General features: G+C 37.5%; 2 protein-coding genes and 1 pseudogene across 2 annotated transcripts; 2 read left to right on the top strand and 1 right to left on the bottom strand.

Annotated features, from left to right (window-relative positions):
• Positions 1-779: 779 nt before the first annotated feature.
• LOC143611576 (transcription termination factor MTERF8, chloroplastic-like) lies at positions 780-2,315 on the top strand. The gene is made up of 2 exons (XM_077085769.1): positions 780-814; positions 887-2,315. The coding sequence occupies exon 2, from the start codon at positions 916-918 to the stop codon at positions 2,173-2,175; it is 1,260 nt and encodes a 419-aa protein (XP_076941884.1). The 5' UTR covers positions 780-814; positions 887-915; the 3' UTR covers positions 2,176-2,315.
• A 1,983-nt stretch (positions 2,316-4,298) lies between these two features.
• Positions 4,299-4,920, top strand: LOC143611569 (NDR1/HIN1-like protein 26 pseudogene; annotated as a pseudogene).
• Positions 4,921-6,718: 1,798 nt separating this feature from the next.
• LOC143611570 (putative calcium-binding protein At1g02270) lies at positions 6,719-10,125 on the bottom strand. The gene is made up of 9 exons (XM_077085764.1): positions 9,922-10,125; positions 9,741-9,846; positions 8,736-8,929; positions 8,580-8,656; positions 8,388-8,496; positions 8,183-8,308; positions 7,778-7,888; positions 7,008-7,115; positions 6,719-6,920 (listed from the first exon to the last, which is right to left on the bottom strand). The coding sequence occupies exons 1-9, from the start codon at positions 10,123-10,125 to the stop codon at positions 6,726-6,728; spliced, it is 1,230 nt and encodes a 409-aa protein (XP_076941879.1). The 3' UTR covers positions 6,719-6,725.
• Positions 10,126-17,879: the final 7,754 nt, after the last annotated feature.

The raw sequence follows: 17,879 nt of genomic DNA on the forward strand, positions 1-17,879 counted from the left end.
TATGTGGCCATGATGGTAGTGGGCAAACTAGGTTGTGGTGGGAAGCTAGTTTGATCAAGTTTGGTGATTTTTTATTTTCTTTTTATTTTCAAATAGTGTTCCAACCCAAACTAATTCATCAACGGAAGTAGTCTTACAGCAACACTTGACAACCACCACCACCATAAACCTGACCACCACCACTGCTTAACGCCACCACCGTCGCCTGATCACTACCACCACACCACCACGTAACTACCATTGCCGCCACAGCTACCATTAGCACCACTTGACTATCGTCATCACTGCCATCACCGTCACTGTCACACTACCGCCATCGTCACTGCCTAATCACCACCACCACTGTCATCATTGTCATTTTTATTTTGTAATTTTTTTTATTTTAAGGTATACATTTTAGTCATTTATATTTCATTATTGCATTTTTTTATCAAACAACATAAGTAAATACTAATCAAATAAAACATATGAATGATTAATATTATTTTATTTCCTTGTTGTTTCATTATATTCAATCTTCATCTCATTACCTCCTATCAAGAGTTTTTGGAACAGTGACTTTAGACTGACCAAAACCGGAAACTTATCCACGATTCTTGTGGTAGGCGTCGTGGTATCTTCAGGCTTCAGTTCAGTTCAGTCTTAACCGAAAGAAGCATCTTCTTCTACAAAATGAATATATGTATGACTATGACAGTGGCGCCCCTCTCTTCTCCCTCCACCCTTAAATTAGCCCCCACCCTACACTTTACTCACAAGCGTGGAGTCCTCTTCCGATGCACCCTTCTTCAAGCCACAAACGACACCAATTCCGGTTAGTCTTTCTCTCTCAGGCGTTTTCACAAACACCTTATCTGCATCCAAAATGCTCAATTATCTTTTACAGGAGCTTCACTCTTTCCACTCTTCCTTCAAATGGGTATTAGCGAGAAAGCCTCCAACGCCCTTTTGGACAATAACCCACCTCTAAAGTTGGCGCCTTTTGACTCCATTCGCACCCAAATCCATGCTCTTCAAAATCTTGGAATCAATGGTCCTGTGCTAGCCAAACTGGTTCAAAGGAGGCCTGATGTGTTGGTATCTCAAGACATCTATTCCTTACTTTGTTTTCTTACCCATGATCTCAAAGGTGTCATTGAGGATGCTCAGCTTGCTCGCCTTCTTACCGCTACAAACCCGAGGTTTTTGTCCGGTTTCGAAGCCAAGGTTCGGTTGTTGCTGGATCTTGGGGTTCCGATAGACCGGCTTTCACATGTTCTCAACAATGTGAATCTAACCAAGGCTTTGTGCTTGAAGTCCCTCCAAGATATTGAAAAAATGATGTCTTACTTGAACGGGTTTGGTGGTGTCGAGCTGGTACTCGCTCGGCCCGCGATTCTCAATTCTGATTTGGATTCGCAGCTTGTTCCTAAGATTGAGTTCTTGTTGAATATCAGCGGGGGAGATGAGGTTGCGACGACTACTGTTTTGCTTAAACTGCCTTTCATTTTGGCGTACAGCGTGGACCACTATGCGAATCATGTTGACTTTTTTCGATCGTATGCGGGGTTGACGGATGAAGAGATATTTAAAATTATACTTGTGTATCCGAGCTTGTTTAGTGCTAGTCGGGAGAGGAAGTTACAGCCTCGAATTGAGTTCCTTAAGCAATGTGGGTTCGGTTCGAATGATATCTATAAGCTTTTGATCAAAGCGCCTCTTTTCCTTAGCCTGTCGTTTGAAGATAACCTTGCACACAAGATGGTTCTGTTGCTGAAGATCGGGTATGAGCATGGAACGAAGGAGCTAGGGTTGGCGATGGGATGGGTGTGCAGAACCAGTTGTAAGAATATGCAGGAGGTGATTAGCCTGTTCTTGAATTACGGGTTGACATGTGAAGAAATTTTGGCGATGGGGAAGAAGCATCCACAGGTGCTGCAATACAATCACAAGTCGATGAAACAGAAGTTGGATTACTTGACCGAGGAGATGGGCTATGATGTTAGAGAGACGTTGGCTTTTCCCGCCTTTCTTGGTTATGGATTTGACGGAAGGATTAAGTATCGGTTTGAATCCAGTGGGAAAATTTTGGGGGAAGGGATGTCGATTAACAAGCTATTTAGCATGTCGACTGCAAGATTCTCGAAGAAGCAAGAAAAGAAGGTGCCGCCTGTAGTCATAACGAAAAGTAGCTGAGTTTTTTTCACTTGTTATCTACATAGTTTTGTTAATTATGTCTATGTGATAAATGGACCGTTGGTGGCATGAGATGTGAATTGGGATTAGAACATGAAAGTATGATGATTGTTGTAAATCCTGTCTTTTAGAAGCAACACCTGTTAATTCATTGCTTTTGCAGAAATTGGGAACAACCGACATTATGATCCGATATTGGATTCCTTTTGCTCACATTGTTTTTGCAACACCTGTTTATTCATTCTTTCCTAAGTTGTCAATTTACAGATATGGTTGTTTATCAGTCAAAAAAGGATGCAAAACAAAAGCTAAAGTATTAATGCAGAGGACTGTACTCAGTTTTTTACTGATAACATAACTTGACTTTACAATTAACAGAGTTGAAAATATACACATTAAGCATTTTCACCACCCTGTAGTTGAAATAGTCTGTGATGTTATATAACATTTTGGTCTTTTTGAGACATGAATACATGTAACAGGCATCAGATACAAAGTCTACTTTACGTTCTTGTCCACATGTTTTTGTGGTTGTTTAAAACTTGCATAGCAGTGAGTGCTGCAGTTTGGCACCTCAACAATGGAAGATAAATTAGTGGGTCTAATGGAGCCAACACATGTTTGCTTCTTTCCTGATATCGTACGTACAAAACAAACACATCAGACTGTCTGTGTGATTTGATGTAGAGATGGCCAAAAAATCAGTTCCTGAATCGCCCCAATACCTAACCCAAACTGGTTTCCAGTCTCATCCAGACCAGCGGTTCGTATACCAGTTCGCACTTAGGAGAATCAAACCGGTTTAAGACCAGACCTGCTTTGAGAAAATAAGGCGTTCCTTTTGTCCCAAACCAGTTTATAACCTGGACCGAGCTGTTTGATAGGTTCAAACATTTTTTCTCGTAAACTGGTTTATATCGTGAACTGGTTTGGACCAACCCGGTTTTGACCAGCCGTTGACTAAACCGGGTTGGTTTGGGCCGATAAATCGATCTGTACACCTCTAGTTTGATGTCTTGACTTCTTATTTTCTTATCACTAGTTGAAAGGGATTCAATACACGGAATGTAATAACCAAATTATAATAGCAGTTAATATTTTAAGGGGCATTTACATATTTCCCCTTCCTAAACTTTGAAATTACATATTTCCCCAAACCATGCTTAAAGAGCATTGTACATTTTGCATTAAAAACTTGTACTTTGGGGAAATATGTAATTTTATAAGGTTAGGAAGGGGAAATATGTAAAAATCCCCTTCCTAACCTTATATTTTTGTTAATTAAGAAGTTCCTTATGAAAGAAGAGATTGGTATTCCCAACCAAATAGCTAAAAGACAATTGGAATGAAAATGGGAGATCAGGCCAAACATAAACATACATAATTCATTGTGAATTGACTCTCTACTCTCTTATGATATTAAAAGAATTAAGAAAATGACAATAGAAATCTCATTTCTTAGCTTATAAGGCATCAGCCCACAATGTCTGTCTTCTTATGATTTTTTTATCAAATCATTTTACAAATTTATATAATCTCAACTGTTTTTTCATGCAAAATACCAGTGATTTAATGTATAAATGATCTTATCTTTTTCTGCAAATATACTTGCTTTCATGTAAACATATATACATTTTTTTTGGTAAATATACGTGTGCTTTTATGCAAATTTACCTGTGCTTTTAGGAAACTAGTCGTGTTACTTTAGATATATATATATTTGCTTCTATGTAAATTGACCTGTGCATTTTTGTAACACAAATCAAGACATTGTTATCAAACGCATTAAGTGATTAGCTGGTAGGTTATCTAAATCGAACTTCATAGCAGTCAGGGGTGCAACTAAATTCTCATAAATTTTTCTAAAGCTCAAGCTCAGCTAGGCTAAGGTTGAAAATTTTCAACTCAGGCTCAGCTCGTGTCCAGCATAACTATTACACATGGATTATGCCAACCGTTTTATTCAATTATCTTTTCCAAATTTTAGACGCAAAAATACAGAAATACCCTTAACTTAAATATAAAATCAGAAGCATGCAGCAAGGAACTTTCCCCTTTTTATATCCACACTTGCCATTCATTAGCATATTCTAAACTAAACAAAACTATAGTCTCTGTATTTTACAAATGTCTCAAATCCATGCAAAATCTCCCCAACACTGTGCCAAAAAGAAACTAGTAAACATCAACAAGAAGAAGGTATTCTTGTACATCTTCTTCTCCTCAATCCTCCTACTCATACTCATCATATTCTGGCTCATTCTCCATCCCACCAAGCCACAATTTTCCCTTAAGCAGTCTGACATTTACCAACTTTTCGTATCCGGAACACACCTCCTCAACTCCTCCATTCAACTGACCCTTGTCTCCACAAACCCCAACCAACGAGTCGGGATCTACTACGATGAGATTCAAGTTTATGCATCCTACAAAGCCCAGCAGATAACTCTTCATTCCTCCCTTGCTCCTTTTTATCAAGGTCACAAGGATACCACTATTCTATCTGCCGTTTTAGTCGCTGACGCCTTACCAGTGGCTCCTTCTTTCACTTATGATTTGGGTCGTGATCAGATGGCCGGAAGATTGGTGTTGAATATCAAGGCAGATGGTCTGCTTCGGTGGAAGGTGGCAACATGGGTCTCTGGGAAGTATAGATTCAGTGTTAATTGTGTTGCATTTTTCGTGTTCGGTCCATCAGCTCCTTTGACCTCTAAGCAAGGGACACAATGTTCTACTATCATTTGACAACTAAACCAAACCTTATTCCGCTCATATATATAGTCCACTTATTTGGTCATCTCCCTTCTGGGACATCCAATAATTGGAATGACACTAGCATGGTCCATGCGCAAGGATGACAGTTATTGGTTCGTGGATGCTAGCTAGCTAATTACCTGTCAATCATATATTTTCTTAGTTACATATGTAAAGGATCACCATGCGATCATCGTAATAATGGAACAAGCTAGCTTGTTGTTTGGATATCCTCAACCAACTGAAACCACACTTTGATTATATGGACCTCCTTACAAGAAGCAGAAGCCAGAATTATATAAACAAAAACATTTCAGTCAAAGAAGTGAAAAAGCTAGAAAACTTTTGCAATGAATTTATATAAATACACCAGAAAGCAACTTTTTAAAAAGCTAAATTATTTTGCTTCTAAACTACTCAACCTTTTTGTCGGGAGTCTTTGTATTTAGCAAGTCTTCCATGTGCAAATAAAACAAGACATGAAAATGGTAAATTGTGGAGTATTAAGGTTCTGGACCAATGTGCATGTAACAACAATTATCAATAAAAATTCTCATAAAGTTAATCAACCATTTGAAGTTTGAACAACATAACTATCTCTCTGTCCACTCAAATAATGTGCTAAAGCTTTAACAATAATGTCTGTCTGTCTGTCTATCTTCCACCAACCAAATATAGATGAAGCCAGCTACCCTTTTTTCTTTTTGGTTCAGGTAATGGGAGTCCCTATCAATAAGCGTACACTTCCATAGTCCACAACAATCTCTTATGGCAATTTGATATCACTCATTGTCGTCCAGCTCAACCGTCTTTGGGCCCAAAGCTAAATAAAAATCCTGACCCTTCTCTGTTTTTCAAGCTTGGGACCGACAATATTAAGATGTGTTGTTACTATTATTTTGATGATATTTGGTGATCCGCCTTTTACAAAAAAAAAGGATCAAGGACCCTAAATTTACATGTGTTACAAGTTAGTATCAGAGTCATGGTTCAGGAGAACAAGGTATTAACTCTTATTTTTCATATTTGTGATGATCAAAAGGTCCTTCATTCACCCTTCTGAGGATCAAGGCCACACTTGCAAGTAACAATTATAGCATGGCATATTTGTAAGCTTACTACGGATTTTCAAGGCATGCAGACCGTCACTATGAACATAGGCAATGTAAGGCATAGTGCATTTGACAACACATAACACAAAGACAAGTAATTTCCTACATCACTGGGAAGGCGTATGGCGACGTCACTAGTAGGGAGCTCTCTAAGGCACTGAGGTTAGCACTAAGCTAACGCATAAGTCAGCTCCAAACATTTCAAGACCAAATCTAGTTCACGGTTAACCAACCATAACCAAACCTAACAGAACCATGTAAAACCGACCCAACCTAGACCAATTAGTTATCATTGTCCGGTTAACCAAAAGTAAGGTTATGGATTCAGTTTCAGGCCCATGCACCACCATATCAAATAATTATCATGTAACTGTAATAATACCATATCAAATGAAAAATCAGTTTAGTACTTGATAAATAAAAGTTAAACAAGTAATTACCATGAGGATATTTTTTGATTATGGGAGCAAGTAACAAATGCTCCAATATACTGCAACCAAGTATGTTTATTGTTTCAGTACAATTACATGGTCTCTCATAATCTGCAAATACTATTTCTCCTGCTATCAATCTGAACCAGGTCTCACGTATATCTGCAAATCCTCAAAAATGGATGCTTGCAGCTTACCCTTCTTATATATACTCCAAAAGGTTGTTCTTTCTTGGTGATCAAGAAAGAAAGAATTAAGCTAGACGCATTCTCACGGCCGGTGAAAAGACAACAGTGAGACGGGCATGATCGGAGAGCGAGTAGTCATCTGGCCACATTCCTTTTTCAGCTTCACTCGGGTACAGCACCGCATTCTTCACCCTGTACCCTATTAGATCTTCTTCTGTAACTGTTTGCTCACACCTTGTAGGCGGATTCCATATTTGTTGCTGCAGTCATGTCAATAGCAAGTTTAATATACATAATTAAATAACAAGCAAGTTCAAGTTGAAGTTTAAAGGGAAAGAGGGAAGTACTTGGAATTCTTTATAATCAATAACACCATTGCCATCAATATCTGCTTGAACCCAAAGGTCTTTTGTCTCCTCATCACTCAGCCCATTTGGATGACCAATGAAATTAAGCTGCATCAAACCCATACACAAAATGTGATACAATGACATGTACTGTTAACGGCTCGGTTTTAAACTGTGAAACTGCACAAACTGGCCATCAGTTTGGCTCTGTCGTTGGTTTTTTCTTTTAATTTTTCGGTTGGTTTCAAAGTTTTCAAACCGACCGTATAAAAAACTGAACTGACCCATGAGGTTTGACAATATACTTTTGTTTTGTTTATGTATATTTTATATTACTATATTTAATTATCTATGTTTTATATTGGGCCTAATTGAAACAATACAATAATTATATCATTGATATAAGCTATTATTTTATTTCCTTTTCACTAATGGCCTAATGGGGATTATACTAAGTGGTGAAAGAACTATGTAAACCAGTTGTTATCAGTTTTTCTGTTTCCAAATATTATTGTCACTTGTAAATAGATTAGTTAAAAAAATTATACTTTATGCAAATTTTTACAAAAGCCTGGTAAGTCTAAACCACTAACCTTAAACTAAACCGGAATAAACGGTTTGGTTTTAATTTTTGACAGTTTGGTGTTAGTTTCCGATAACCAAAAACCGTTACTAACGGTTTGGCTCACGGTTTGACCCAAAAATCGTGAAAACCAGACCGTGAACACCCTGCACTTGGGATAATTCTGTACAGAAATACCTACACCTACCTGATGCAATGCTTCACAAAAACCAGAGTAAGTGATGCCATTTCCATCACTGTTGGCCTTCAGTAATGCAAAAGCATCTTCTTCTGTGAGTGAGGCCCGCCGCACATGATACTAAAAATACAAAGTCTTGGTTAGCTACAGATCATAATCATAATGTCAGCATATATATGTATCTATAAATAACAAAGGAAAGGGGCGGTCTTCAGAAAGATGGGATGGAAGATAACCGAAGAAAGATGGGATGGGAGATAACTCACTGCTTAATAACACTGCCAGTCAAAGCAATAATCCCCCCCACATCTGACTTTCTTTCATAGCAGGTCAAAAACAAGTGAACATAACAATAAAAATACACATATATATCAAAGGCATAAAAGAAATGTGCAAAAAAGATTGTGTGTGTACCTTGAATAGTCTAAAGACTGCGTCGCTCCAACTTGTTTTGAGTACTTTCCTGCACTTGTTTGGATTAAGAAGCCATATGAAATCCACACCACATATGTTTCCTCGATGATTTCTATGGCTAACCCACTGCATACATGAATGAAATTCTGAATTATGCAATGCCATGGTAAGTACATTTGTAGATAAACAATTGCTGCTGACTGACCTTATGTGCATCGGCATCAGTGTAGTGATGAGCGGTATCATACGATGACACGAATCCCTGTGACCTAAGAAACTTGTAAACATGACCTCGCTTGCTCCCGTTCCAGTCACTTAAAACATAGATTAATTGTTAGTAATCATCATTGTATTTGGCAATTGACATAGATATAAAAGAGTTGAGTTAGTAACTTACCCGCAGAGAATAATGGGCAGAGGACTAAGATTGTTCTCCTTCTGATAAGCTTCAACAGATTGCAGGATCTTGTACACCTAAGATTTTTCATATCATCAGACGACAGCACAGCAGCAACAAAAGAGAAAGAAAAAAAAAGAGAGAGAGCATGTTTACCTGACGCAATCTTTCCAAACACATGCTTGAATCATGCGGGAACAATAAGTGAGTGTTAACTATAAGAACTTGTTGGCCTCCAACTAAAAGCTGGACATGTAAAAGCAGCGCAACACGGTCTCCAAAACCGTTGAAGAGGAACTCCCGATGGTCTATCACTCGAAAGTAGTCTTTGTGTACAGCAGTCAACAAGCCTACCACATAATACTCAAAACGGTTGGTAACCAAGAACTATCAAATCAAATATCCATATATGAAATCATACGCAGAGCATAGGATTTAAGGGAAGTATTTCATTGAATCAAGTACGGGATTACAACCAAAAGTAGAGAATTCTGTTTACATATATGCATATATATAGTCTTAATCTACCCCGCCATATGATGACAGTTATGCATACCCGCTTCTTCATTTTGACCCATACTTGATTATTCCAATAATACTAGTGCCAAAGATAATAATACTTAGGCCATGTGTTGTGGAGGCGTCATCCATGCCACACGGGCATGATGAAGCCTACTACACCACGCCGGGAAAGTTATATGGGGTGCCAAAGGTGGGGAGCGCCACCCCAATAACGGCATGAAACAAAACAAATGGTGGGTCCACCCCACTAACGAGCAATGAATTAATTGTATAAACCAAATAAAAAAATCACCTCACCCTGCTTTACCACTTTCTTTTCTTTTCTTTTTTCCCAATTTTAAACAGTCTAATTATTATTTTAATGGGGTAGTGGCTAGTTAACTCACAACGCTTAAGATAACTAGACGGCTAGTTATTGCCTCACAGCCTACGTGGCAGTGACATGGTGCAATAATAGCTCTTGCTAGTTATCCCACAACAGACAGCCAAATGATGCCAATAATAATATAAGTGTAGTATATATTGTAATAAATAAAAACTAGTGTTTTAAATTTATATATTGTACATCAATTCATATAGTATAAAGATGAAAATGATTGAAAGGAAAGGTATTATAGTGTTTGATTGATGTTAGGTTACCATCACCACGATTATTAGTCCTGGCAAGCTTGAAATTGAGATATCCTGCATCCCGAAGCCTAGTGTCATACATGTTGACAAGTTCTTCGTTTCCAACCCAGAACTCCTGTTTATTATTAACAAACAGATATTCAAATAAATGAAAGAACATAATAATAATAATAATAAGTGGAAGGCTGACCTGAAGACAGATGATGGAAGAGCGTTCACGCAGCAGCAGATCCAAAATCCCTTGGTTCCTGTTGAACCAATACCCTCTGATTTCACTCTCTCGGCAAGCATGATCCTCGTGAATCAGGCGCTTGTAGATGGGTGCAAGGATGTTGAAGGTCGTGCACGAAAATGAATTATTATAATTAGAACAAACCCCCCTTTTCTTCGCCATTCTTTCAAAATGATAAGTGTTTGTGTATTTGGATATCAATCAACAAAGGAAGGAGATGAATCTGTGGGAGTTGTATGTTTTATTATGTGGAAGGCAACTAATGCGTGTGGGGGCCTTGAGTTGTTGGATATTTTATTATTTGCCTTGTGAGGACTAGAGGTGGTCAAAAAAACCGGTCCTCGAACCGGTTTGCCGGTTTAAACCGGAAACCGGTTTTTAAGAAAACCGGTTTTTTGTAAACCGGTTTGACCGGTTTACAAACCGGCGGTTTATATATCGGTTACACAATTTGTAGCCAAAACCGGTTTTATAACCGGTTTTAAAAAAAATCGGTTTTTTTTTAATAACCGGTTATTAAAAAACCGGTTTTTTTAATAACCGGTTATTAAAAAAACCGGTTAACCGGTTTTTTTATAAACCGGTTTTTTACCGTTATAAAAAAACCGGTTAACCGGTTAAAAACCGGTTTTTTCCCGTTGAGTAACGGCCATATAGTCGTTTTTTATAATTTTTGACCGTTTTTTTTTTCCCCATTTTACCCCCACAAACATCTATATATAGCTTAGGTTGGGTATTGGTTAGATCACACTCGATTATACAACTCCAAACGCTCTAAACGTTTATTACATACACGATTATTTTGTTATCTCACGCTTAATTATACCACATTACCACTCCATACGCTCTTATTTCGTAGTCGATTATCATGGCCTCCCAAAGTGCTGCTTCATCCGTCAACATGGGTGCCTCGAACACGGGAGAAACGGCCGTTCGGGTCATCCCCACGAAACGAAACCAAGATGTTTGGCAACATTTCGACCTATGCGAAATGTCTAACGGTACCCAAAAAGCTCGATGCAAACATTGTTTTAAGTTTTATGGCAAAGATGCAAACTCCACTTTAAAAGCGCATGTACAAAGGCCCTTTTGCAAGGCCTTGAAGGACGAATCGGGAAGTAGTTCGCAGCTGGAGATGACGAATCAAGGAACGGTGTTTACGTACGACCTTGAAGCGGTACGTCAACAGTTTTCAAACTTTGTGATTCAAAATACACTTCCTTTCAACCACTTCGACAACCCTCAATTCACGGAGATGATGCAAAAGTATGTTCAACCACGCTACTAACACGTAAGTCGTTCGACCCTTAGAAGAGATTGTCTTAAAGCTTGGAAAAACGCTAAATCCGAACTAATTTCATACTTTTCAAACTTACAAACTGGTGTAAACTTAACAACGGATGTGTGGTCGGTACCTAATGGTTCGCCCGACTCATACATTTGTGTGACGGCTCATTGGGTTGACCCCGGGTCGTGGCAAATGATGAAACGAACCGTTGTGTTTCAATTGTTTGATTACCCGCACACGGGTAGAAATATTTTTAAACTCTTGGATAAAGTCATTCGACAATACAAGATTGAACATAAAATCTTTTCAATTTCGTTTGATAACGCGTCCAACAATACGGCCGCGGTTGGCCATTTAAAATTAAAGTATAAACCTATTTGTGATGGAGCGTTTTTTCATAGCCGATGCATTGCACATATTATCAACTTGGCCGTGCAAGATGGGTTAAACGTGATCGAAACGCAAAGAAACAATTTTAAAAGAATGTTACGAGATGTTTTTAGCAACAATAAAACATTTTCAAGATACAAAAAATTTTGTGATGAAGCTAATTGTCAATGGTTGGGGCCCAATTGGGATTGTCCAACAAGATGGAACTCGACTTGTGATATGTTTGAGAAAGCCATCCAACAAAAAGAATCACTAATTGCGTTTCATCAAATAATGTCAAGTAGGGGTAAATGTGCACCGTACGATCCTAGAAACTAGTTATTGATTGAGATCGTTACGGAGGTCCTTCAAATTTTTAAATCTTGCACAACTAGTTTATCCGGGGTTTACTATCCAACAAGCCCCATTGCTTTACCAAAAATTGCTGTGATGTGCACAAAGTTGAGTGAACTTCATTGTAGGGGTGCACCTTATTTTGATATGGGTGTAAAAATGAAAGAAAAATTTAGAAAATATTTTCAACAACTACCCGCTGTTTTGACATGTGCTGCTGCGTTAAACCCTTGCATAAATGTTGGTGGTGTTGAAGCTTTAATAGAAAAAATTTGTGATGAGCTAGAGTTAAACGACGATCAAAACCCCTATTATAACCAAACTTTAAAGAATGCTTTCAACACCACATTGTCTAACATGTATGGTGTTTACCTTACAAAATACGGGTTGTCTTCCCAAATTCATGACTCGTTAAGAGCTGTTGCCCAATCCCAATCCCAAACCGACCTTGAAATGGGGATGTACTACATGATTTGGGAAGACGCCGGTAAACGTCAAAAGGTAAACACCCCAAGCAGTGAACTTGGAAGGTATGGTGGTACCAACTTTGTGAAACACATGACTCCAGATGAATTTAGAAGTCTTGATTTGCTGGCTTGGTGGAGAGGTAAGGAGGATGAGTTTCCGATCCTCGCCGCCATGGCCAAAGATTTACTAACGGTCCAAGCTTCCACGGTAGCTTCGGAGTCTGCTTTTTCTGTTTCTGGCAGGGTTATATCGATTAGGAGGACTCGACTCACTCCACCAGCTGTAGAGATGTCTATTTGCTACAAGGATTACTTGGACTCTTTAGATAGGGCACAACATCAACGCTCACTCGAGGGGGAAATGGACTATGAGGCGGGCTTGTATGAAGACGAGGTCAATCAAGGACACACTCAACCAATGACCGATGAAGAAGCCGCGTACGACGATTACCTAAGGAATAGCTCGGGATCGGGTAGCGAGGAAAATAATGAGTAAGAAACAGCAAGTTGTTAATGTAATCGTGTCTAAGCATTCTTTAATGTTTGTATTTTTGAGTTACGAATATGCGATAACGATTTAATGTTTGTATTTTTAATGTAAAAGCTATAAATGGAAGTTATGTGTTTTTAATCTTCCAAGCAAAGAACCCTAACAACGAAAGCAAAGAATGGAGTCAGTCCGTTTTGCCTTGTAGTTACCGGTTTGCCATGTAGATACCGGTTTGTTTACACTGTGAAAAAATAATGGTTATTTAAAAAAAAAAAAAAAAACCGGTTAACCGGTTAGACCGGTTATTAAAAAACCGGTTAATAAAAAAACCGGTTTATTAACCGGTTCTAACCGGTTCCTAAACCGGTCCTAACCGGTTTGACCGGTTATGGTTTTCATACACAAAAACCGGTTAATAACCGGTCCGGTTATTAACCGAACCGGTTTTTTTCCTGGACGAAAAAAACCGGTCCGGTTAATAACCGAACCGGTTTTTTTAAAAAAACCGATTTGTGCACCTCTAGTGAGGACCATCCCTTCATTTTATTTTTTATTTTTATTTCTATTTCTATTTCTATTATTATACACCACACCTTGCTTGCTTTTACGCAAATTTATTAGTTGTCTTTGAGCGGCGCAAGTAAAGGTAAAAGTCGGTTCTTTTTATGCGACTAAGTAATGTGATTGATGACTTGGACTAGGAGACTTCCTTTTTGCTATTTATAAACCCATTTTACATATATTTTTACATTTATATACACCCTCTCTAAAAAGTGAGAGGATGTCTAAATAGCAGCACCCTACTTTAAATACTTAAAAATAGCTATTTGTTTTTTCTAATACATTTTATTGTTATCTATTAATTTTGACAAACAACTTTTTATAAATATTTTATTTGATCAGCGTAGAACACCTGGTAAATCATGTTGACCTATAAACACCATGTCACGAGTTTGCTCCATGATTTATGACAGAGTTTTAACGATCCATTAATCTGGGACCTTCATGAAAGAAACCACCGTATGAAAAACCCCTGACTACTCATGCACTACCTCAAGGTTGTGAATCTCTCCTGTTTTCTTTTTTTTTTTTAACGACAAACAAAATTTGTTATTAAACACAACGCAACAAACTAGCAAGATGCTAGAAACATCAAACCCAAAAAAACATTAAGACAACGTAGTCACACCACCTAATACCTTCACCCACAAGAAACACCCTTACAATTTATACAAAATTAAACTCACTCCATTTTTCCCACGTTAAACCCGGCCACTCGGACCTATTCTTCACCCACAAAAAACTTAGTGTTTTTATCTCACCAATCAGGCACTTGTTGTTTTCCTTTCGAACACCGCGAGGTTTCTCACTTTCCAAATACACCAAATCACCGTCAAGCACACCGCATGAAACGCTTTCGCCCCTTTTTCGGTAGTAAAGAATATTTATACAATTCCAATAAATCACAAATGGAAAAGGCATAGATAGATGGAACCTTACACCAAGAGGCAATAATGCTCCAAACCAATTGCCCAAACTGGCAAGACACAAGCAATTGCTCTGCCGATTCAACATCCTCCTCACAAATCGGACATACCATCGACCCAACCAACACACCACGTCTAGCCAATGCCAATAACACCGGTATTCTTTCCATTTCCACTCTCCACGCTAGAATCCCCACCTTTTTTGGTATAAAATTATTCCATTCAATAATATAATTTCCCCCCACATTCATGTTCACTGCATACTTCTGTTTTAAGCTCCTTATGGAGAAAATCCCACTATCATCCAAACCCCAAATAAGCTTATCCTCACCCTCATATAAGCACACAGGCTGGCAAGCAATTAACAGCTCACGAAGTTCATTTATTTCGGCCGACCCGTATAGCGACCTAGCCCAACCCCATTGTCCGCATAACTCCCCCGAGTACATTAACAACCGATCAGATACTTTGCACCATTTATTTACTTCTAATTGAAACAGTGAAGGAAAACGAACATAAAATGTGATATTCGTCAATTTCGGGTCTTGTTTGTATTCGTTTTTGTATTTGTTTATTATGTAAACCGACCCGATTTGTAAACCGAAGCTTATGTTATAATCAAAATAATGGATTTATGTTACAATATTGTTTCACACTTGTTGGGTCTTGAAAACATCCTATTTTTATTTTTATCTATTTATTTATTATTTATTTATTTTATTTTTTTGTTGTTTTGTGTTTTTGTCTTGATCCATTTTGCATGAAAACTCTTGTGTCTCACACTCATATTTGACCACCAACATTACCCTATATATACACCACCTTTCCTCTTCATTTTCTCTTGCTACAACTCCAAAAAAAAAAAAAAAAACTCACTCAAACATCAAAGATTCAAGGTTATCATCTTAAGTGTTCTTGAAGGATTTTGGTCTTTCATCTTAATTAGTTTATGTAGCCTTATTAATACTTGTTTATGGTTGTGCAACATATATATAATATACACCCCTTGTTTACCTTTGGTAGTTACTTCTCCGATTTTGGTCGGTGAGGTTTCGGACCCCATAAGGCAAGGCTTCATGGAGGACTTCGTGTCCTTGATATATATACATCTATATAACTTGTTCATACATATTAATCTTGCTTATTTTAGTTTGTTGGTCATGTTTACAAGTTCCATGGTTATGGGTTTTTAAGAGTCTATGCTTCGGTTTAACCGTAAATAGCTCTAAACCGTAAACCGAACTTTGTTACTAGTTTTGTTTGTTTAAACATACTTAGTGTTAGATCTAAGTTTCTAAAATCATTTTTACAAATTCTATGGTTATGGGTTTGTAGAATCTTACCTCGGTCTTAACTCGAAACACGATCCGAACCGAAAACCGAACTTTTGTTTAAAGACTTTATTGTTAACTTTTGGTATTTTTTTATTTGTACATTATTATACAAGTTATTTAGTGTTTGGACACGTGGAAACCATCTATGAACTTGTTGTAAGATGGAAACCGAACCAAACCGATTCTTGCTCGCTTAAGACACACAAATGTGTTTTTTTTAGCCATCAAGACTTGTATATTTATTTAAAAATAGTTACAAATTGATTTTTAAATATTTTCTTAAGTACTTGGAAATGTTGGATCCAACTTAATCTCATAACAAAGTTTGGACCGACAAAACCGAACACTCGCTTAACGTGCGTTGTTAGTTCTAAAACAATGGAACTACATACTTGGTTAAGTGTTATTAAATTTTATTGAGTTATCTCATAACATTCAATATTTTGGAAAGTTGACTTTGGGTTTGACCAATTATCAAGACCCGAACCAACAACCCGAACACTCGATAAAAAAAAACCCGTTTTAGTATCTTTATTCCAAATGGATTTGCATTCTTGCATTTTACCCACCTTATTACTTAACATAGGTTGAGTAAATATTAAGGTTAGATACTTTAACCCGGTTTCGAGCAAACTTACATTTTTAAAGGGTTATTATTATAAATTCTTAAATAGTCACATTTTAAACCTTGAACTTTAATTATTTACATTTCTCAACATTTATTTTGTTTAAAGACCTTCAAGACAACCTTTCTAAATTCAATACTTCTTTTCTTTTTAGGCATTGTGCGTTAAACTCGTCGTTCCGACAAATCTCCAAATTATCATCTTTCAAGTTTACTACTTGAAGGTGAGTACTTCATTCCCCATTTTCCATCTTTTATTTTGGGGGTGACATTTCATACTTATTCAACAAAATGCTTTATATTTGAATCTTAAACCACAAACGTAGTTGTATACTTTACCTAAATAATTGCTCGATTTGGTGTTCTATGCTTATATGCCTATGTGTTTATCGCTTTTGGTTGGTGGAACTATAAAATCCTAGACTATTTGGCATCCCCTTATAGCAAGGTGTCGTTAACGTAATGCAATTAACGATAACTATAAAATCCTAGACTATTTGGCATCCCCTTATAGCTAGGTGTCGCTAATGTGTTTAGCGATGTCTATTTATCCAAATTACCACTTTTATTTATCGTTTCGTATGCAAGTTTTGTGGCTATCTTTATTATATACTAATATGATTAAACTTATGAATTGCTCACCGACCTTTGTGTTGACAAACTTTATTTTATGAAATGTTGCAGGTTTGCATCTTGGTTGATTTATGATTGTGAAGAAAACGACATCAAAGACCTTAGGATATTAGTAAAAATGAACAATATCAATTTGCCATATTTTGTGATATCTTATTTATGGTTATTTTATGGATAATTGTTATATGACATTTTCGATGTTGTGAAATGAAATGAGTTTATTAAATACTGTCACTTTAATTAGTGTCATGTGCTTATGGACAATCGTTACACCTCGGCATGTTCCGCCGCCTTTGGTCGGGGTGTGACATAAAACGCCACTTCCCCACACCACCGTTCAAGCCAAAACAGTGTTTTATTTCCACCTCTCACCTCCCACTTCAGTACGGCGTTTAAATCCACACCCATCTCAGCGATTTCGCGTTAAATTTTTACTATATGTTTCCATGTACCCATTGAATACACCTTCGCCGGAATGAACGACCACGAATTTTCCGTGTGGTGAATAGCCCAAATGATGCTTCTCCACAAGCCCTCTTTCTCATTTTTGAACCTCCGCAACCATTTCGCTAGCATAGCAAGATTAGTTTCACGTAACGAACATAATCCGAGACCCCCTTTGTTCACCGATGCAACCACTTTATGCCAAGCAACCCAATTTATTTTCACCTCCTCCTATTTTCATTTCATAGTTTAATCTTATAAATGCATAAATACATATTTATTTTGCGCAATTTGGACTCTAGCGCGTGTTCCCAAGTTTACCTAACAAAACAAAGGATTCTTTTTCTTTTTTTTTTTTCATTTTCCTTCCCTTACATTCACTTTCCTTTCCTCTCTTCCAATTCCTTTCAAAGTTGTGCTTTCAT

The sequence above is a fragment of the Bidens hawaiensis genome, unplaced genomic scaffold (assembly GCF_021521415.1).
Source record: "Bidens hawaiensis isolate Kalapana, Puna unplaced genomic scaffold, B.hawaiensis_p1.1 tig00031688_1, whole genome shotgun sequence".
In the NCBI taxonomy this organism is placed as follows: domain Eukaryota; kingdom Viridiplantae; phylum Streptophyta; class Magnoliopsida; order Asterales; family Asteraceae; genus Bidens; species Bidens hawaiensis.

Bases quoted from the DNA above. Each gene is read 5' to 3' on its own strand.
- LOC143611576 (XM_077085769.1), top strand. From the start codon at position 916: ATGGGTATTAGCGAGAAAGCCTCCAACGCCCTTTTGGACAATAACCCA.
- LOC143611570 (XM_077085764.1), bottom strand. From the start codon at position 10,125: ATGGCGAAGAAAAGGGGGGTTTGTTCTAATTATAATAATTCATTTTCG. The intron at 8,309-8,387 runs GTCAGTCAGCAG...TCATGTATGCAG, and splicing joins CTGATGCCGATGCACATAAG to TGGGTTAGCCATAGAAATCA. The intron at 7,889-8,182 runs GTACACACACAA...TTGTATTTTTAG, and splicing joins CAGTCTTTAGACTATTCAAG to TATCATGTGCGGCGGGCCTC.